The following is a 19,644-nucleotide window of genomic DNA, read 5'->3' on the forward strand; positions in this document are numbered from 1 at the left end:
TAAAGCTGTGCAGTTGGTGGGGGAGAAGGTGGTGGTGCACAGCCAATGGCCCCTCCAGTCCAACACTCTGTGTGTCACAGTGGCCAAAAATACCAGATGCCCTCAGGAGGTCCACCAGGGGGGCCAGGACACTAGACGCCCTCCCACTGTTGCCCCCCACCCCCAAGCACCAAGAATACAAAGCATCACCTGGCCCAGCCTGAGAGTTCCCACCTGTACCTTGTGGCTAATAGCCACTGATGGACTTCCGCTCCATATGCTTATCTAATTCCCTCTTGGAGCCATCCATGCTTGTAGCGTCTGTTTTGGGGAGCCTTTGGAAAGCGCATTAAGAAGTCTGGGAGTGGGGAACCCTCGAGATCTCTTTTGCCCACGAGAGTTGGAAGGGCACCGAAAGTTAGAGGGTGGCGGTAGTTCAGCTGTTGGGGGGGCCGTGGGCCGTTTCTAAGTGCCTTGTGTACATTTCTACCTGTCAGAAATAAAATAAAACACATGTCTCCGATTCCTTTGTGGGTGTCTTTTTGCATTTTTTTTTGGGGGGGGAACCCCGGTGTCACTGAGGGGTACACCGAGGGTGGAGTTTGCCTGTAGCACCGTTCCCCCCCCCCCCCTTTACCAATGTGGCAACGCCACCCCTCGTGCCGATCCGTGCTGCGGGGGCAGAGCTTTTGAGCGCAGGGACTCCCCCCCCCTTTAATAAGCCGGCAACCCCCTTCCCACGCCTCTGGTGCCACAATCCAAGACACCCCACACACACACCGTGTCCCATAATCTCTCTCCAGCATCCAGGAACCTTCTGTGGGCCCTCCGCTCACAGTTCGCTTGAGAGAATCTCTCCACCTGAATATTCGTTTCCCTTATTCCTGTTTTCCCCTCCAGTGTGGCTGGATTTCTGATGAATTTACCTCCCCTGTGGGGAATTTTTCCCCTATCGGTTTCCTTTAAATCAGAGCCCTGGCACCCTCCACCTTCTCCCCCACCCGCACGAGTGTTTTGTAATAAATATTACAATTCCCTCCCCCCTATTATTTCAGAACACCCCCCCCCAGAGCTCCACAGGCTATTATCCTCTCTTTCCCCCTACAGTTTGGGAGAGGGTTTCCTTCCCACTGCCCACGCATCTCTCTCGTCTTGGATCGGTGGCGTCTCCCTGCTGGTGTCTGCCCAGGCGCCTTACCACCTGAGGTCTGCCCGTCTTCTGCCATTCCTGCAATTCTTCTTCCTCCAGCCGGTGGCTCATTTTTCCATCTCCTCTTCCGCTGACATCTTCGGCGCCTCTGGGGGGTTTTTTTGCATTTCCACTGGCTCTCGATTTTCTCTCCCCCCCCCATGTTTCATACTATTCCCACCTGATCCCATCCATTTGGAATCTACCTCTCGCTGTGTTTTTGTGCCTCTTCTTCCTCCCCCCCCCCATGCTGGTACATTTCAGCATCCCTTCATCTTTTCGCCTTCATCTTCCGGCTCCCGTTTCCAGTTGCTTTCTCCCCCCCCCCCTCCCCAATACGATCCAATCCAGCTCCTTCCACTGGGTTGTCTTGCCTCCAGAGAGCATGACCCGTGGTATTCCCAGCTGAGATTTCTCCCTGTCTATGCGCTGGCTCCAGGCTTGGGTGTGTCTGTTACCTTATCTCGCTTTCCTCCAAGTGTGTGCCTTTTCGTTTTCCTCTGCTGCCTCTGGAATAAACACATGGTAAGTGTGGGAATAATTCTTAGATTGTCTGTTGTATTGACAAGCCGATCTCGTTTTTTCCCCCCGTCTCTGCATGCAGCTGTCGTGGATTTTTCTTTTTTTAAAAAAAAACCCCTATTTGTTCCCTTCCATAGACCGTTTGGAGCACGGATGTCTTCCTTCTCTGCCTGCTGCAGAGCCTCCTCGTTATTTTATATGCATCTGGGACATTTTTATAGCTGTGGAAACAAGAGAATTCATGCATTTGCGCATACGTGTAGATGTTCCTGCTCTGTGCTGTTCGTACGAGCAGAATTCTGTGTGTGTGTGCATGCATCAGCAAGTTACTAAAGATTTGTGTAAAAGGCTGTTTGTGAATGCAGGGGTGTGTATATGTGAAGACCTTGCCCATCTTTGCCGAACCCATGCTATATGGGTCCATGCCGCTACATGTGTATGTGGGGGGGGGGGTGCGTGTGTGTATATATGTGTTTGTAGTGCTGACTTAGCATTCATTAGTGATTCCATCAGTGTTTTGCGGGCTTCTGGGTAGGGTAGAGTGTTCTGCTTTTTGCCACAATCTGAAGTACGCATTTGAGCACCTCTGTGTGTGTGTGTGTGTGTGTCCGTGCGCTTGATTGTTCCAGAGTCCACCTTTGAGATCTTGTCAGTTTGAGAGGTGAGCATGCTTTTTAAAAAATATTTGTTTACAGAAATACACATACATCGTAGGGATGGTTTGGTGGGTTTGTTGCGTGCGCATTTGTTTGTGTATCTCTGAAACTCCTTCTGGAGTCGGAGCGTGGTGTGTGTGTTTGTACTGAATCCCAGAAGATTGACAGAATTCAGCATTTGTATTTGTGGGCTAGAAGATAAATCCCGAAGACAGCTTTGCCTGCCTGCCTGCTTGCCTGCCTCTCTCCCTGCTTGTAAAGTTCAGTTCTGCTTCCCTAAACCATGTGTCTCTTGGTGCAGGTTGTTTCCTACCCCCTGTGCCATGTGGCCTCCTTTGGCAGCCCTGCCGTCTCTGCTCCACCCTTGGAGGAAGCTCTCCAGTTCCTGTGAACACCTAGATTTTCTCTGAACGGCACCTGATGAGCCCAGGCGGGCACTAGTGTGGGAAAACAAGACGAGGGCCTGTCGTTTTGCCGGTCGCCGCGGGTCCCCCGTAGCCAGAGAACTCCAGTTCCTCCATTTGTCAGTGGCCTGGAAACACTTAGACCAGCCAAAAAGCTGAACCTGAGGAACTCTCAGAGATCCACCAACCAATGCCACCACCACTGCCCAATTCTTGTCCAGTTGTAGCTGGAGGACCACGCGCAGCCACTGGGGTGCGCCCCGGCTGTCTTTTCTCTGTAAGACACCAAGGAGTTGTATTCTGATCACTCCGTGATTCTGAGACCACCATATGCCTGTAAACAAAAAGCCTCTCGGCCTTCTCATGCCTATAACCACCAGAAGACTTTTCCAGCTTTCAGTCTAACCAGCAACACCAACTGCAGAACACTGTTATCAACCTGAAAACAGACGAATGAATGCTCGACTCCAGAGACCCACACCTGTTGCCGTAGAACTTGAGAAAGCGCTCTAGTCTATTACCGAGAGGCCTCAAGGAACCTGAGAATGTTTGGTGCTAGCCAGAAAAACCCAACTGTCCCTCTTGGTCTAGCGCCATCCTACGACTGCAGTCGAAAAACAAATTCTCCTTGCGACTTGAAACGCCTGTAGCGCCATCACGTTATCTGTATGCTCAACAGACATCCGGGCAGGCCCTTCTGTATACCTCTAGCCCCCAAAGCACTGTGGGCCACTAGCTAGAGCTCTTTGAGACTGGATATACAGTTGTAACGTAACCAACAGCCAGAGACTTCCTGCAGAAGTAGTAGAGCTCTGCGCTCCAGTGCAGCTGTAGTGAACCCGATCCCACCCCGACTGATCCTGTACACAGAAACGCTGAGACCTCTACTCTCCCAATAGCTGCAGACAACCTAGAGAGTTGTCCACAAATAACCAGAGATTTCTGAGCATCTGTATGTGTGTCGCATGAAGACTGTAAACTTTAGTATAGGTGTAGCTCTAATGCATGCCGATAAACATGAAGTGTTGGCCTTGCTCAGCTTATAGGTTCACTCTGTTCCAGGAAACTAGAGAAGCACGTTGAACCTGCACTTGAGAAGTTGCCAAGTCTTGATCTGCTTGTAGTTCCTCACATGCCCCAGGCATTCTTGCCATACCACTATAGCTAGAACTCTCTAGGTCCAGGAGAACACAGAAAGGAGCCGGATGCTCGGATGCCGGGAAGTTGTTGTGAAGGGCAGCCCTTGTTCCCCTGCCTGTGACCGTGCCATGTAGAGGCGACCTAGAGGGGGGAACGGAGATGCGTGCAGGGACTCGTGGGTAACTGGAGCCCGACTGACCGGGAAGAAACGTTACATGAATGTCCAACGGAGGCAGGTTCGAGTTTGACGATGGCGGCTGCTATGTGGGCGACTGGGAGGAGGGCCGGGCACATGGCTATGGGGTATGCACGGGCCCCGGAGCCCAGGGGGAATACAGCGGGCGCTGGAGCCGTGGCTTTGAGTCGCTGGGCGTCTACACCTGGCCCAGCGGCAACACCTACCAAGGCCACTGGAGTCAAGGCAAGCGCAGCGGACTGGGTGTGGAGCGGAAGAGCAAGTGGAGCTACAAGGGGGAATGGAGCCACGGGCTGAAGGGGCGCTTGGGCGTCTGGGAGAGCCACTCGGGAGTGATCTACGAAGGCATGTGGCGCGAGGGTCTGCAGGATGGTTACGGCATGGAGACTTACGCTGATGGAGGTGAGAGGGGGCAGAACCTGGCAAGGAAAATGGGGGGGGTGTTCCCCGTCTGCTAATACCACCCTCGCTTCACTGCCATCTGTCCAGTTAATGCCCGATGTCTCTATTTCTCCGCCTGCTCGCTTGCATGACCAGCCGCCCACTTGTCCTTCTTCCCATGCCAAGTCTCTCCATTCCTCTTTCCTCTCCACTTGGCAACCCTTCTCTGCCCAGTTGGCTCCGTGCTTCTTCTGCCCATCCGGTACTGAATGGCTGGGCAGCAAATCTGAGTTCCGATTCCGGCTCAGGCGTTGAGGTGCTCTCGATCTCTTGAATCCTGCTGCTGTGAGCTCCCCGGAGAAAGTGTAGGACACACAAGACTGACTCGTGACTCTTCTTCGTCCAATTTCTGTCTCTGAGAAATCCTTCCGGTTTCCCCCCCATGTATCCCCACGTCCTTTCCGTCCCTTGTGTGTGTCACTGGTAGGAGTGAGAGAAGTCTTCTTCTGGGCCTGGTGGTGGAAGGTGTTGTCAATTCACAGCCACTGTATGGTGACTCTGTAGGGTTTTCAAGGCAAGGGATGAACAGACGTGGTTTGCCATTGTCTGCCTCTGCCTTGGTGGTCTCCCATCCAAGTACTAACCAGGGCCAGCCCCTGCTTAGCTTCCAAGACCTGGCGAGATCGGGCTAGCCTCAGCCACACCAGGTCAGGGTTTACTCTTGCCATAATTTTGGTCATCTTTCAATCTTAACTCCTTCTCTTTGCCATCCCTTGCAGGTACCTACCAGGGCCAGTGGCAGTCTGGCAAGCGTCATGGATATGGAGTACGCCAGAGTGTCCCCTATCGTCAAGCAGCCCTGGTGCGCTCCCCGCGCCGCACCTCTTTGGAATCGCTGCACAGTGAAACTGATCCCAATGCTCCTCCGCCACCTCTCCCTCCACCTCCGCTTCCTCCTCCGCCACTCCCAGGGGACAGTCCGGCCTCAGGATCCAGGGGTGGTTTTGTCTTGGCTTTCCCTGGAGACCCAGACTTCCCTAAGGGAGCCAAGAAGAAATCAGGGGGCTTTTTCCGGCGTTCCCTGCTCCTGAGCGGGCTAAGGGTGCGGAGGGCTGAGTCTAAGGCCTCTTTGGGGAGCAAGCGGGGGTCCCTCAAGAGCGAGGCAGGGGTAAGTTCAGCCGGGAGCGAGGCCACCACGCTCAGCTATGCCGAGACAGAACCCGAGCTGCCTTCCACCCTGACCATTGAGGGCTCTTCTACCGAGGTCTATGCCGGAGAGTGGCGGGCTGACCGGCGCAGTGGCTACGGGGTGAGTCGCCGCTCCAATGGGCTGCGGTATGAGGGAGAATGGCTAGGCAACCGCCGGCATGGTTACGGGCGCACCACCTACCCTGACGGCTCCAAGGAAGAGGGTAAATACAAGCTCAATCGTTTGGTGAGCGGCAAGATGAAGAACTTGATCCCGCTTCGTCGAAGCAAGGTGAAAGAAAAAGTCGACCGAGCTGTGGAAGTGGCCAGGAGAGCCGTCAGCATGGCGCGGCAGAAACAAGAGGTGGCCATCGCCAGGTGAGGGCAGGAAACGGGCTTAAGCCATTGGGAATATGGCAAAAGCTGCTGTGGAGAAACAGGTACAGGGATTCTTCTCACATTTACTGTTATGGCGAGGGGTCCGGGAGGCAAGAGGATGTAGTGATGGTCACAGGCATAGATAGCTTTAAAAGGGGAATTAGATTCATGGAAGATAGGTCTATCAGTGGCTACCAGCCATGGTGACTAAAGGGAACCTCCATATTCAGAGCCAGTGAACTTCTGAATCCCAGTTTCACGAGGCAACATCAGGGGAAGGCCTCGGTCTGTACGCCCTGTTGTTAGGCCTCCAGAGGAACTGGTTGGCCACTGTGTGAGGCAGGATGCCGGACTAGATGGATCACTGGTCTGATCCAGCAGGATTCTTCTTATTTTCTTATGTTCATGACTAGAAATAAGCAGGTTCCTCCAGAGGGGACAACTTGGGGTGATGATCTCAAGAGTTGCAATGGAAGAAGACGGCCTGGGGTGATACACTAAAAAAGTGAACATGCGGGAATGAAGTTGTGAGTAATCAGGAAAAGAAGGGGGGGAAGCCATACTTAGTTGCTGGCATTGATGTATGTTAATTTAAAAGGGCTCATCGCTTTGTGATTAATATACGATCAGAGCATGTTTTGGGAGAATGGTATGAAAAAGAGGATGATTGTTTGTGTTAATCTCTGCAATATGGGACTAGAGTAGGATCACCAAATCTGGGTTCGGGAATTCCTGGAGATTTTGGGGGTGGAGCCTGGGGCAGGGCTTGAGGAGAGGAGGGATCTCACTGGGGTACAATGCCACAGAGTCCACCCTCCAAAGTAGCCATTTTCTTCAGGATAATTGGTCTCTTTAGTCTGGAGATCAGTTGTGATTCCACGAGATGTCCAGGCCCCACCTGTAGACTGGCAACCCTAGGAGTTTAAACTAGGCCTCAAGGGACCCAATTTGCAATTATAGTCTCCTCAGATTTCAAAGCAAATGAAATACCAAGTCTTCCAAGTCTGTTTACTTTGCTTCATAAATATGCATCTTCAAAGGGCTTAAATCCTTCTACTCATTTCAAAGGTGCGAAATTATAATTGTATGCCCCGGCGGAAACTATCGTCGTCGGTGGTAGTCATGTCACAAATCAGGTTATCTCACAATGATCTCCCCCCCCCCCTTTCAAGTGCAGGCAGCCATTTTACATCTGACTGAAAGCTCCCCTCATTGGATCCTGTTTCCAAATAGATTGGGACGGCTCCCTTTAAATGCACCTCAGTATGCTCCAAAATGGAGAAAACTGCACCTCAGCATGCTCCAAAATTGAGAAAACTACGAAAATAATGAACTGCAGGAGGGAAAGGACACAGACGTCTAGATCTGGTTCTTCTTTCCCCTTCGTGAGGCTTGGAAGGGAGCAGGGAGGCCAGCTCTTGGGAGGCTGCCCATATGGATCGAAAATCAGACGCTGCCGGTTCCAGCCACCACGGCGAGGACGTGAGGCCTCGGTGTGCCTGCAAGAGCTGGCGTCACTTCTGCACTGCCGTGCCTTCCCCTTCTCTCTTGGCCCGTCTTCTCTTTTCTTTTGCTTCCATTTTTCTCTTCCTTCCTCGTTTTTTCTCTCTCTCCTTTTTTCCTTATCTCTCTGCTGTATTTCTGAATCATCTCTCCACTCCCGCCCCCCATATGCTCCCACTGTTCCATATTTACCTGAGACAGCCTCTCTTTCGACACCCATCCCTGGTAAAACGCTGCCTTTTATTTCGCCTTATTGGGCAGACTTTTTTTTTTTAAGTTGATGAATGGACATCTCTTCCCTCAGCTCTCTGGAAGTTAAATGTCTGAGGTGGAAAAGACAGTCAACACAACCCACAGGCTTACATACTGGGCCTCAAAAACGGCGGCGGCAGAGGCTGTTTAACCGCCAAGCTAATGAATTGGGTGAAAAGCAGTGTAGCGAGCGGGTGGATAGAGTAATGGCTGCTTCGGAGGGTGGGCTCTATGGCATTATACCCTGCCATTCCCAGGCTCCGCCTCCGAATCTCCAGGAATTTCCCACCCCAGAGTTGGCAACCTTAGGTCTCAGGCAGTGATTCTTGCACCAGAGTGAGGGTATGCTCCACGCACTGATATAAACATCCCTGTTTCCACCTGCAAAATGTTGGGAGACACGCTGTTGTCTTGCCTCACTTCTCGGCTCCCTTCCCTGCTGTTCGCCCTCGGTTGTGTGTGTGTTTTTTGTGAGAGAGACAGCAGCAAGGAGAGGAGCCTGGTGTGTGTGTGTTTGTGTTTGTGTGTGTCGGCAGGCGGGAGAACGAGAGAGCAGCTTCCGCCAAGGCCTAGCCGCCTGGAGTAGGCTGCCTGGTCGCCTAGGCAACTGGGCAACGGCGAGGTGATTGGCTAGCGGCTGCTATGGAAACAGCGGAGCAGCAGCATCTGTTGGGCCTGGACCAGAAGGGCGGGGATGGGATGGAGAGGGGTGGGGGTGGGGGTGGGGGAGCAGGGCAAGGATGCCTAGACTGGCCCCTCTGCGGGGGATGCCCATGGGGGGGGGGAGATCTATGGCCTGCTCTCCCCACATTGGGGTGAGGCAGCTGAGGAAGGGAGCAGACGGTCTGGAGGCAAGGAACGAAGGGGACGAGATCTCATCAGCCAAGGGGAGAAGGAAGGGTGCTAATTGTTGCGTTGTACACAAACAGGCTGAGGTGTGTAGGTGGTTTGCAGGTGGCTGCGTGGGTGTGCTGGGGGGGGGTGTTGGCAAAGAACCCGGGTGCAGGGTGGGGGTTTGCAAGGAGTGAACAACACTGGGGGCGGGGGGGGGGGGGGAGGCTGCTGCCATTTGAAGCCATTTCGAAATACAACAGCAACCTCACACACACACACCCGCTTTTGACAAAGGTCTCAAGATGCGCAGGAGACAAAAGGGAATATCTAAAAGGTGGGCTTAAATACCAGTGTGGAACATGTTCACAAGGGAGAACGAAGCTTCCCTGATTTATCTCCAGGCCTGTCTCCTTAAGTGTAGGATGCTGCCATTCCTGTCCTCTGCTTTCTTAATTATTATAGTATTATTATTATTAATTTTTATACCCTACCTTTCTCCCCAGTGCCTTTCTCCCCAGTGTGGACCAATGCTCCCTCTAAGCTGCGGAGTCTTGTGAGCAAAAATTCTACTTTGTGAGCCTACTGGTATTAAAGTTGTGAGCGAGCAATTTGGCTACTGCATTAGTTTGCTCTGGAGCCCCTCCTTCCTGGGCTAAGACAAAAATGTGTGAGCCAGAAGCTAAAAAAATTTGAGCTAGCTCACATTAACTCATCTTAGAGGGGACATTGGTGTGGACCCAAATTGGCTCACATTATTCGCCTCTCCTCCATTTTATCCTCACAACAACAGTCTTGTGAGGTAGGTTAGGCTGAGAGTGTGTGACTGGCCACAGGACACCCAATAAGCTTCTGTGGCATAAGCGGGGCTTCGAACCTGGGTCTCACAGATCCTAGCCCGACACTCTAACCACTACACCTCACTGGCTCTCAGTAGTTATCTCCTGTCCTCTAGGATGGTCATAATCTCTCTCAACCCTGGGAAATTTAAAATTAAGGAAACAATGTGAATTTTTTTTCCTCATTGAAAGACAGACGTCAAAGGGAATGTAAAACTTTCTATAAAAACACAATGAAACAGTGCTTTAAGAAAGATGTAGGCATTTCCCTGGGATGGGAGTTGTTCTGGAAAAAACAGGCTACGTAGGGCTGCTTCATACATGACCCATTTCCCACACAGAGATCATATCCATGTAGGCAACTGCGTGTACCACATGGATACATGCACTCTGTCATATGAGACGAGTCCACATGTCTGTATTGCCACGTGCGTACGCAACAGGAACCTAGGGCTTCCCAACTGTCATAATAGGATTTGTATAAATATTCTGGGGGGCAAACTTCACAGAGTGCAGGGATTTATTTAGAAAATATCTATGCCACCAACTCCAGCAAATTTACTCAAGGCAAGTTGCGTGACTGAAATTCCAGACAAGTAATTTGTCCCCAAAAAACACTCATGGGCAATGTTCCCTCTAAGCAGTGGAGCCTTGTGAGCAAAAATTCTGCTTTGTGAGCTACTGGCATTAAAGTTGTGAGCGAGCGATTTGGCGGCTGCGTAAATTAGTCTGCTCTGGAGCCATCCTTCCTGAGTGAAGACAAAAATGTGTGAGCCAAAGGCTAAAAAACTGTGAGCTAGCTCACACCAACTCAGCTTAGAGAGAACACTGCTCATGGGGACTGGAGATGCAGTACTGGGGTGGGGGCGCACCTGTACTTCTTGCGCTGTTCCCTAACCGGAAATGCTCGCCTCTGTAGTCCTACTAAGGAAAAAAGACAGACATGCTATTGCACCCTACTGAGAAGCTGTGCAGGCCAGGGAGGGGGGGTCTTGTGGGTTTCGTTTTTTTTAATCTTCCCTATTGCCCGAGCTTAGATTCATGTGGAGGTCCTTTGTGGCTGATTTCGAGGGCCAAATTGTGTGTGTATAAAGCGCCGTCAAGTTGCAGCCATCATGGCGACAATGTCAGCAAGGGGCTTTTGAGGCAAGTGAGAAGCGGAGGTGGTTTGGCATTGCCTTCCTCTGCAGAGTTTTCCTTGGTGGTCTCCCTCCCAACTACTGGCCCTGCTTAGCTTCTGAGATCTAACAAGATCGGGCTCTAGCATGCCACCTTCTCTCTAGGGCCAAATTAGCACCTCTCAGATTCTGATCCCATGTTGTGCGGCCTGAGAAAGGAGAGGTTCTATGAGAAGTCCTGCATCTGCTAAAAACTAGTCGGATTGTTTCAGGAGTCTGAAAGGGCGTGTTATTTGTGTGTGAAATTTTCACACTGCCCTTTCTTCTCAGACAGCCAGTTTGGTGTCGAGGTTAAGTGCGCGGACTCTAATCTGGGAGAACCGGGTTTGATTCCCCACTACTCCACTTGCAGCTGCTGGATGACCTTGGGCAAGCCATAGTTATGGCACAGCTGTTCTTGAAATAGCAGTTTCTGCCAGAGCTCTCTCAGCCGCTCTGAGACTCCCTTGGGTAGTGAAGGGCGGGGTATAAATCCAATCTCCTCCTCCTCTTCTTCTCTTTCCTTCCCCGCTTTCACTTAACAAGAACCCGGTTAGGTGGAGCAAGCTTTGGGAATAGGGTTGCCAGCTTCTAGGTGGCGGCTGGAGATCTCCTGGGATGACAATTGATCTCCAGTCGGCAGAGATCAGTTCGCCTGGAGAAAATGACCCCTTTCGCCTGGAAGGTGGGCTCTGTGTCCTTATGCTCCTTTGAAATCCCTCCCCTATCCAAATCCTACCCTCCTCAGGCTCCACCCCCAGAATCTCCAGGAATTTCCCAACAATAAGCCGCCAACTCTGTTTGGGAACGTGGCGAGCCCCAGGTCACTCGAGGGTTTTGCGGCTCGGCAGGGGTTTGAAATGTTGGCTTCGTTTTTCAGAGATGGCCAAATCCCCCCTGTCCCAAGACGGAGGAAAGGTTAGGCTGTGGTCATAAGGGTTCGGTTTCCATGCCACTCCACCCCCCTCCACACCTTTTGCAGAACGTCCCGATTGGAGATAAAAAGCATACGGAAGGGGAAAGCCGGGATCTGCGGAATGGGAGACCGGCACGAGACAGGATCTTTAACTGAGAACCAGTTTGGCGTAGTGGTTAGGAGCGTGGACTCTAATCTGGGAGAACCGGGTTTGATTCCCCACGCCTCCAGCATGCAGCTGCCGGTGTGGCTTTGAGTCAGTCACGAGTTCTCTCAGAGCTGTTCTCTCTGGGGCAGTCCTCGAGAGAACTCTCTCAGCCCCACCGACCTCACAGGGTGTCTGTTGTGGGGAGGGGAAGGGGATTATAAGTCGCTCTGAGACTCCTTCGGGTAGTGAAGGGTGGGGTATGAATCCAACATCTCTCCTTCCTCTTCTTCAAGAAAGCTAGGAATGGCAGGGGGTGCTTCTTTGGAAGCAGAGGTCAAGGAGCCCGTGTCCTCGGGGCTGGGGAGGGGCAGACGGGGCAGTGACTGTGCTAACTCCTAAAACCCGCTTTCCCCTCGCAGGGCTGCTGATGCTCGCCTGAAGGCAACCGCTGCCCTCGGTGCCGCTGAGAAGGCCCTGGAAGCCGCCCGCCTGGCCAAGATTTTGGCTCAAGAACTGCAGCCCATCCTCACCGAGCCAGGTGAGATGTTTTCCTCATAGGTTTGCCAATTCCAGACTGGGAAACTCCTAGAAACTTGGGGGTGGGGCCTTGGGAGGATGGGGTTTGGGGAGAGGAGGGACTCCGGAGAGGTAAAAGGCCACAGAGTCCACCTTCCGAAGCAGCCGTCTTCTTCGGGGGAACTGATCTCAGTTGTCTGCAGATAAGTTGTAATTCCAGAAGATCTCCAGGCCCCACCTGGAGGTTGGCAACCCAGTCTTCCTGGGAAGTTTGCAGCGTGGAGAGCTTGGGGGGGAGGGGGTCCAAACTATACCTGCCTCTCCCTTTTCATGGCGAGCATTTCCAATATTACATTTTTACTCTGCACACCTTCCAATGAACTCTGGGGGGTTTATGTTAGAGGGTATTTTCGAACCGATGGTCACCCTGCCGCAACAAACTTGTTTTCGCAGTTAGGTAGAATTTCTTCACGCGATGCACAATTCGCTTCTGGAATTTGCTGTCCCAAGATAGGGTGATGGCCACAGGCTAAGGGGGCTCTAAAGAGGGTTAGACGGATTCTCGGAGGATCGATTAATCTATAACTATTAGAAGAAGAGAAGAGATTGGATTTATACCCCACCCTTCACTTGGAGTCTCAGAGCGGCTTACAAACTCCTTTCCCTTCCCCTCCCCACAACAGACACCCTGTGAGGGAGGTGGGGCTGAGAGAGCACTTGACAGAAACTGCTCTTTCAAGGACAGCTCTGACAGAACTATGGCTGACCCAAGGTCATCCAGCAGCTGCAAGTGGAGGAGTGGGGAATCAAACCCGGTTCTTCCAGATTAGAGTCCGCGCACTTAACCACTACACCAAACTGGCCTGTCCAGCTGGCTGGAACCTCTGTGTTTAGAGGCAGCTTACCTACCAATGCCAGTGGCGGGAAGACCAGGGCCAGGCCAAACAGGAGGCAAACCAAGGCCATTTCCTAGGGCGCCAGATTTTGAGGAGTGCTGAAAAGGCAAGTGGAACTACCTCGACGGGCTTCTGAAATCTCTGTATCTGTTGGTGCTAATCTTTATAGGTGCCATTAGCGTTGCCAGCGTTGGATCGGGAAGTTCCTGTAGATTTGGGAGTAGAACTTGGGGGGGTTGGGGAGAGACCTCAGTCATGGCATGGAATCCACCTTCCAAAGCAGCCATCTTCTCCAGGGGAACTGACCTCTGTAGACCAAAGATCTGTGGTAATTCTCCAGGAGAACCACAGATTCCATTTGGGACATGATAGATTACTATGGAAATCAGGTTCAGTTTTCCAGCCGTACAACTGAGGAAGAAAGCTTTGAAACGTCTGGCATACCTGGGAAGGACGTTTTTCGGCTGCAGAAGTTTCTTTGTGCTACGGGACATCCTCTGCCTTGTTTGTGGACTTTGAGGTCCTTTGGACCCTATTATACTGAAAGGATATAGAGGAGTCTACTGTTGGATTCTTTTTCTACCGTTGAATTGTCACACCTTCTCTCGTTAAATGTTTGTATTGCAACTAGTGCTTTTGGATTGTGACCACCAACTCTACTTTATTAAGTGACTAACTATAATTATGTTGCAGTAGACTGATGTCTACTGGTAGCTTGTGAAATCTGTGAATTTTTTTGATGGTCTACCCTTGTGGTTTGTATTTCTATATATCACATACCCTTGGGGTCCCTATTGTTTGGTCCACCTGGAGGCTGCCAACCCAACCATGATGGAACATGATGGGTTTTGAAGAGCGTATTTATTTCTGTTTTTACGCTGTTGGTTTTAATGCCCGGGAAGTAAAACGGTCTACACATCTCCCTTTTCTCTCGATGGAATTGGTGTGCCGAAATTGTGTTTCCGCCTAGGGCACTGGGAAAGTTTGTGCCAGCTCAGTGGGGCAGTTTTCTTTCCTGCCTTGCTTGTGGTTGGCAGGTGTTGGAAACAGGATACTAGATCACAGGGCTCTTCAAAGCGCTCCATACACAAACAGTGTTACGGAACACACAGGAAGCTGTCTCCTACTGAATCCGACCTTCCGTCCCATCAGGATCAGTATTGCCTACTCAGACCGGCAGCAGCTCTCCCGGGTCTCAGACTGAGGTCTTTCCCATCACCTACCACCCGATCCTTGCTGGAGATGCCAGGGATTGAACCTGGGATCTTCTGCATGCCGAGCAGAGGCTCTGCTGCTGAGCCGCAGCCCCTCCTTGATGTATATCCACTCTTCCTTGTTTCTTGAACCCAAACCAGAGCCCGGGAGACCTTGCTCTCAGTACTATCCATCTGTACCCCGTATCAGGGCTCTTTTTGTAGAAAAAGCCAAGCAGGAACTCATTAGCATAATAGGCCACACCCAATAGCAGAAACTCATTAGCATATTGGGCCACACCCCTGACAGCACCACTCATTAGCATATTAGGCCGCACCCCCACATTACCAGAACTGTGGTCATCCAGCCACACCAACCTTTTGCTTCTTATTCTGTTTACCTTGTTTGTTGTCAAAACCCAGAGCTTTTTTGTAGCAGGAACTCCCTTGCATGTTAGGCCACACACCCCTAATGTAGCCAATCCTAATGCGTTTCTGCTGTTTGGGTGTGGCCTGTTATGCTAATGAGTTCCTGCTGGGCGTGGCCAACTCGGGAGCCAGCCAGAACTCCGTTCCTGTGCGTTCCTGCCCAAAAATAGCCCTGCCGTACATCAAGAGACAGTATTCAGAAGCCCGGGGTCCCAGTTTCCTTCTCTTGTAACTCACTTTGGCTTTCTTTGAACCCAGGACTCGTAGCTCCCCACTTCTTTCTGCTTTAACCACTTGACTCCTCTCCCTCCCCAGAGCCGCGTGCCCGGTTGGATTCGGAAGGCACCGACACAGACTTCCAGGAGTACGACAGCCCCCAGGTCTACGAGAACGGCATCACCCCCTCCGACGTTACCCCTGATCCGAGCCTACCGCCGAGTTACCCTTCTACACCTCTGCAGCCCTGGCGGGGGGACCCCCGGCGGACTTGGCCCCCCTTGGAGAATGGGGGTCCCCGCCAGCACCTCCCAGAGGCCTCGGACCCTGAGGACGAGTGGGGCTGCCGTGGCAGCTTCCCGTCTCGAACACCGGGATTTGCCCCCGAGGGGCTTTGGGAGGGGGAGGAGGAGCAGGAGCAGCTGAGCAGCTATGAAGCGGAAGACGGGGACTACGCGGGGGCCCCACGGCACCCTCAGATGGGCAGCCCGGCCAGTGGCAGCTCGGGCAGCCTCCGAGAGGAGGAAGAGGAGGAGGAGGAGGAGGAAGAAGAAGAAGCGGTGACCACCAGGCCTTACCCTGGGGAGACCCCGGCAGAACCAGCACCGGCGGGAGTTCCTGGGGACCCAGAACCAGAGAGCAAAGAACTGCTTGGGGGTGTCGTCGGGGCCTCTGTGGCGGACAGAGGAGAGGCCCGAGGAGCTGTGTGGAGAAGGGAGAGACAGGTAAGGCGATGGAATGGGGGCAAAGCAGGGTCACATCCCACTATTAGGCTGTGTAGGATTTGGAACAGAACTCAGGAGTCCTGCCCAATGCTCCCTCTAAGCTGTGGAGTCTCGTGAGCAAAGATTCTACTTTGTGAGCGACTGGCAATAAAGTTGTGAGCGAGCCACAACTGTTGCATAAATCAGTTTGCTCCGGAGCCCTCCTTCCTGAGCTACGACAAAAATGTGTGAGCCGGAGGCTAAAAAAACTGAGCTAGCTCACACTAACTCAGCTTAGAGGGAACACTGGTCCTGGCTTATTCCTCCCCCCCCCCATTTTTCTTCTTAACTCATTAGGTCCGACTCTCCCGGGTTCCCAACATTTCTGAGCCCGTGGGCACCTTTGGAATTTTGACACGGTGTGGTGGGCTCAGTGACAAAATGGCTGCCACAAAATGGCTGCCGCGGGAGGTGGAGCCAGCCATAGGAGGCAGAGCCAGCCACAGGGCGCCACAGCATACCGCAGTGACAGTCCTTGTGTTGTGGTGGCAGATGCTGCTAAAGCAACATCCTTAAAAGTCTACACAACCAATCGAGTCTCCAGTGGCCAGTCAAAATCCCCCCTACGTACCCTCTAAGCTGTGGAATCTGGTGAGCCGAAATTCTACTTTGTGAGCTACTGGCGTTAAAGTTGTGTGCGAGCGATTTGGCTGCTGCATAAGTTTGCTCTGGAGCCGTCCCTTCCTGAGCGAAGACAAAAAGGTGTGAGCCGGAGGCTAAAAAAACTGTGAGCTGGCTCACACTAACTCAGCTTAGAGGGAACACTGGCCCCCACCCACTTTCTAAAAATATTTGGTGGATGCCAGGAAAGGTGCTGGCAGGCATCGTGGATCCCACAGGCGCTCCTTTGAGGACCCGAGTTCTAATCTAGACAGAGCCAAGTACAGCGATAAACTCCTGGAAGGTGTCCCTGGAGTTTCGTTCTCAGGGTTGTGTGGGACCTAGTGAGCCCCTTTGTGCCTCCCCTTTTCTGTCGTGCACACAAAACACTGCCTGCTCCCTGGCCCCGTTCGTTTTCACGGACAGAGACTCTGGTGTCCTGGGCAGAAACAGCCCCGCAGTCTCCACCCTGCGAGTGACCAAACCGGTTGAATTCCTGCTTGTCGCTGCAGCTTGTAGAGGTGCACGGGCCTCGTCCGTCCGAGGGTGGCGAGCCGATTTCTGTCACGCTCACCAGACACACACACGCAGCGTCGGTGTCACAGCAAGCCTCCCCAGACCGACAAAAGACATAAGTGAAACTGGGGGAGTAGAACTCCCTTCAGGATCTCCGTAGAAATCGTCTCCGGAGGGCACTGAGCCCTGCGGCGAGCTAGCGATTTGCACCGTCGTTTTGAAGGCAGAGTAGTACAGGAACAGCACTACGGAGATGTAAACAGGCAGATGAAAGCACTCACGCTCCCCTCCACATTAGCTAATTCTGTGCCATCTCCTGCCCCATTTTTATCTAAACTGGGCTTCTTGGTTCCCGGCATCCCCTCTTTTTCGCCCACTCCGGTGCCTTCCCCTTTCCTGCCACAGCAAGGGAAGGGATCGGACCCAGGAGTCCTGACTCCCAGCATCCCTCACTTCAGCCCTTTCCAGCAGAGTCCTGATTTCTGCCTCGAACCCCTAAGATCCCAACTCCCTCCCGCAGCTGGCGAGAATCCTATTTTCTAGGCCCCGTCTGGTCTCCTGGGGAACCAAAATTCGGGCTTGTTGTGCTGACCCCTTTCTTTCCCCTCCCTTCCCTATTCGTTGGGCTGCATGTTTTGCCCCCCCCTTCCTCTAAAAGTGTTGCAGGAAAACAGAGGTGGGAGGGGCAGGGGGTGGAGCCCAGCAGACCAGCTCCAGATCCGATTGGCTGGCATTTTCCTCATCTCCTAGCAACCAGCATCCCTCGCCGAGCAGCATCCTTTCGGCCCCGCCTTCCCCACTGCAGCATCCCGGCCCCGCCCCTCAGGAGAGCCGCAGTGGGGGATGCTGGGAGATGCTGGAAGACAGGACCGCAGGTCATAAATAATCCAGAGGGTCCTGGTAGGAACAGGCAGACAGGCGGCAGAGCACCACGTCTCCTGGGTCCGATCTCTTTTCTCGGGGCTTTACAGGGAGGGGGCGGTGTGAAGGAGGACGGGCCGTCTGGCGAGGCCGATGACTCCATCGGTGCAGTGCCACACCAGCGACGGTGGAGCGCTTCCCGTGTGCTTTTGGTTGATTTCCACCCCCAGCCGTGCCGGGGGAACCCCTGATAACGATGAGTAATTCTCCCACTGCTCGTGGAGGGTGTGAGTTGAATGCTGGAAAAGAGCTGCCTGCCGAGGAGGGAAGGAAGACCTCGCCCCCTCCTTCTGCGCCCTCACCTGCCTCAGGAAGGAGACCCTGTCAGACCTCCCTGTCTCCAGAAGGGCTGTGGGGAGAGAGCTGCTGTCGGAAGAAGGGAAACGTATAGGTTGCCTCCAAGGAGTTTCTGTCTGGTCCCACACATCGATTGGCCACTGCAGTCAGCCAGAGCGCCCTGGGCACTCACAGTAATCCGCCTTCCTTTGGGGTGCAGATATACTGCCCCTGGATATGGAGGTTCTTCCCCTGTGCTTGATGGATCTGTGTTGTGCTTTCGCCAGGCCATCTAGGCTGCCTGGGAGTCATGACTGTCCCCACCAGTGTTCCCTCTAAGCTGAGTTAGCGTGAGCTCGCTCACAGTTTTTTTTGTCTTAGTTCAGGAAGGCTGGCTCCAGAGCAAACTGGTTTATGCAGCAGCCAAACCGCTTGCTCACAACTTTAATGCCAGTAGCTCACAAAGTAGAACTTTGGCTCAGAAGACGCCATAGCTTAGAGGGAGCATTGCTTCCCACCAGTGTTCCCTCTAAGCTGAGTTAGCGTGAGCTCACTCAGTTTCTTAGCCTCCGGCTCACACATTTTTGTCTTAGCTCAGGAAGGATGGGGCTCCAGAGCAAACTGGTTTATGCAGCAGCCAAATCGCTCGCTCACAACTTTCATGCCAGCGGCTCACAAAGTAGAGTATTTGCTCACCACAGCTTAGAGGGAGCATTGCTTCCCACAGGTGGAACAGGAGAAAAACCCTCACATGGCTTTGCCAGTTCCACGCCTGAGCCGTGCTTTTGAACCTGAGAAAGCTTTTGTGTCTTCCACCATTTTGGCTCTCTTCTTGCGGTGATAGCCTGTGTGACGGAGGGGACAGGGTGGTGGACTAGGGCACTCAGCGACCCAGGTTCAACCCCCACACTTTCCCCGTGAAAGCTCGCCGGGTGACCGTGGGCCCATCACAAGCTCTCAGCCTACCTCACAAGGTTGCTGTGAGAAAGAGGAAGAGGGGAGAACAATATTCTAAGTCACTTTGCACCACAACTGGGGAGAAAGGCGACTTCTAAATAAATGCAAAATGCATGGTAAGACATGCAGATCGATGCTAAGATCTTCCATGCTAACTCTGGTCCCATCTCCACTGATAATATCAGCAGGTCAGATCTACGTTACCAGTTTCAATTGGTTTGAAATGGAATTAATAAACTGCCATGGTTCCATCCCCCCCCCCAAAGAACCCTGAAGCTGCAATATAGCGATGCCTTTATTAGGACCAACCAAAGCATCACAAGCTTGAGAGCAAAGGGCTCTGGGGATTGTAGTTTTGTAATGCTATGAATTCTTTGTTAGCCATCCCTAGTTCTTTCCTATAGCTGCCCTTCCAAGTTTCCCCGGTAAGCTCCAAGATCATTAAGGAGGGTTTTTTTTTTTTAAAGAGTTTTAACATAGAGAGTGCAGATATGCATGCGGTTGCCAACCGCTTGGAAAATTCCTGGAGATTTGGGGGTGGAGCCTAGGGAAGGTGGCATTTTTAGGAGGGGAGTTCAGTAGGAATGTGATTTTATACCAGTCTGCCCTCTGAAGCTACCCATTCCTCCAGGGGAACTGATCTCTGTAGTTTGTAATCCCAGGGGAATTCCGGGCCCTGCC

The 19,644-nt window shown here is 52.6% G+C and overlaps 1 protein-coding gene across 1 annotated transcript; it reads left to right on the forward strand.

The window, feature by feature from the left end:
• Positions 1 to 4,109: 4,109 nt before the first annotated feature.
• JPH4 (junctophilin 4) lies at positions 4,110 to 17,921 on the forward strand. The gene is made up of 5 exons (XM_015413540.1): positions 4,110 to 4,488; positions 5,247 to 6,033; positions 12,099 to 12,217; positions 15,029 to 15,654; positions 17,781 to 17,921. Exons 1-5 carry the CDS (start codon positions 4,110 to 4,112, stop codon positions 17,919 to 17,921), a joined length of 2,052 nt encoding a protein of 683 aa, XP_015269026.1.
• The last annotated feature ends 1,723 nt before the right edge of the window (positions 17,922 to 19,644 follow it).

Source organism: Gekko japonicus, unplaced genomic scaffold (genome assembly GCF_001447785.1).
Source record: "Gekko japonicus isolate JY-2015 unplaced genomic scaffold, Gekko_japonicus_V1.1 scaffold1098, whole genome shotgun sequence".
In the NCBI taxonomy this organism is placed as follows: Eukaryota; Metazoa; Chordata; class Lepidosauria; order Squamata; family Gekkonidae; genus Gekko; species Gekko japonicus.

Bases quoted from the DNA above. Each gene is read 5' to 3' on its own strand.
- JPH4 (XM_015413540.1), top strand. From the start codon at position 4,110: ATGTCCAACGGAGGCAGGTTCGAGTTTGACGATGGCGGCTGCTATGTG. The intron at 6,034-12,098 runs GTGAGGGCAGGA...TTCCCCTCGCAG, and splicing joins CAAGAGGTGGCCATCGCCAG to GGCTGCTGATGCTCGCCTGA. The intron at 12,218-15,028 runs GTGAGATGTTTT...CTCCCTCCCCAG, and splicing joins GCCCATCCTCACCGAGCCAG to AGCCGCGTGCCCGGTTGGAT.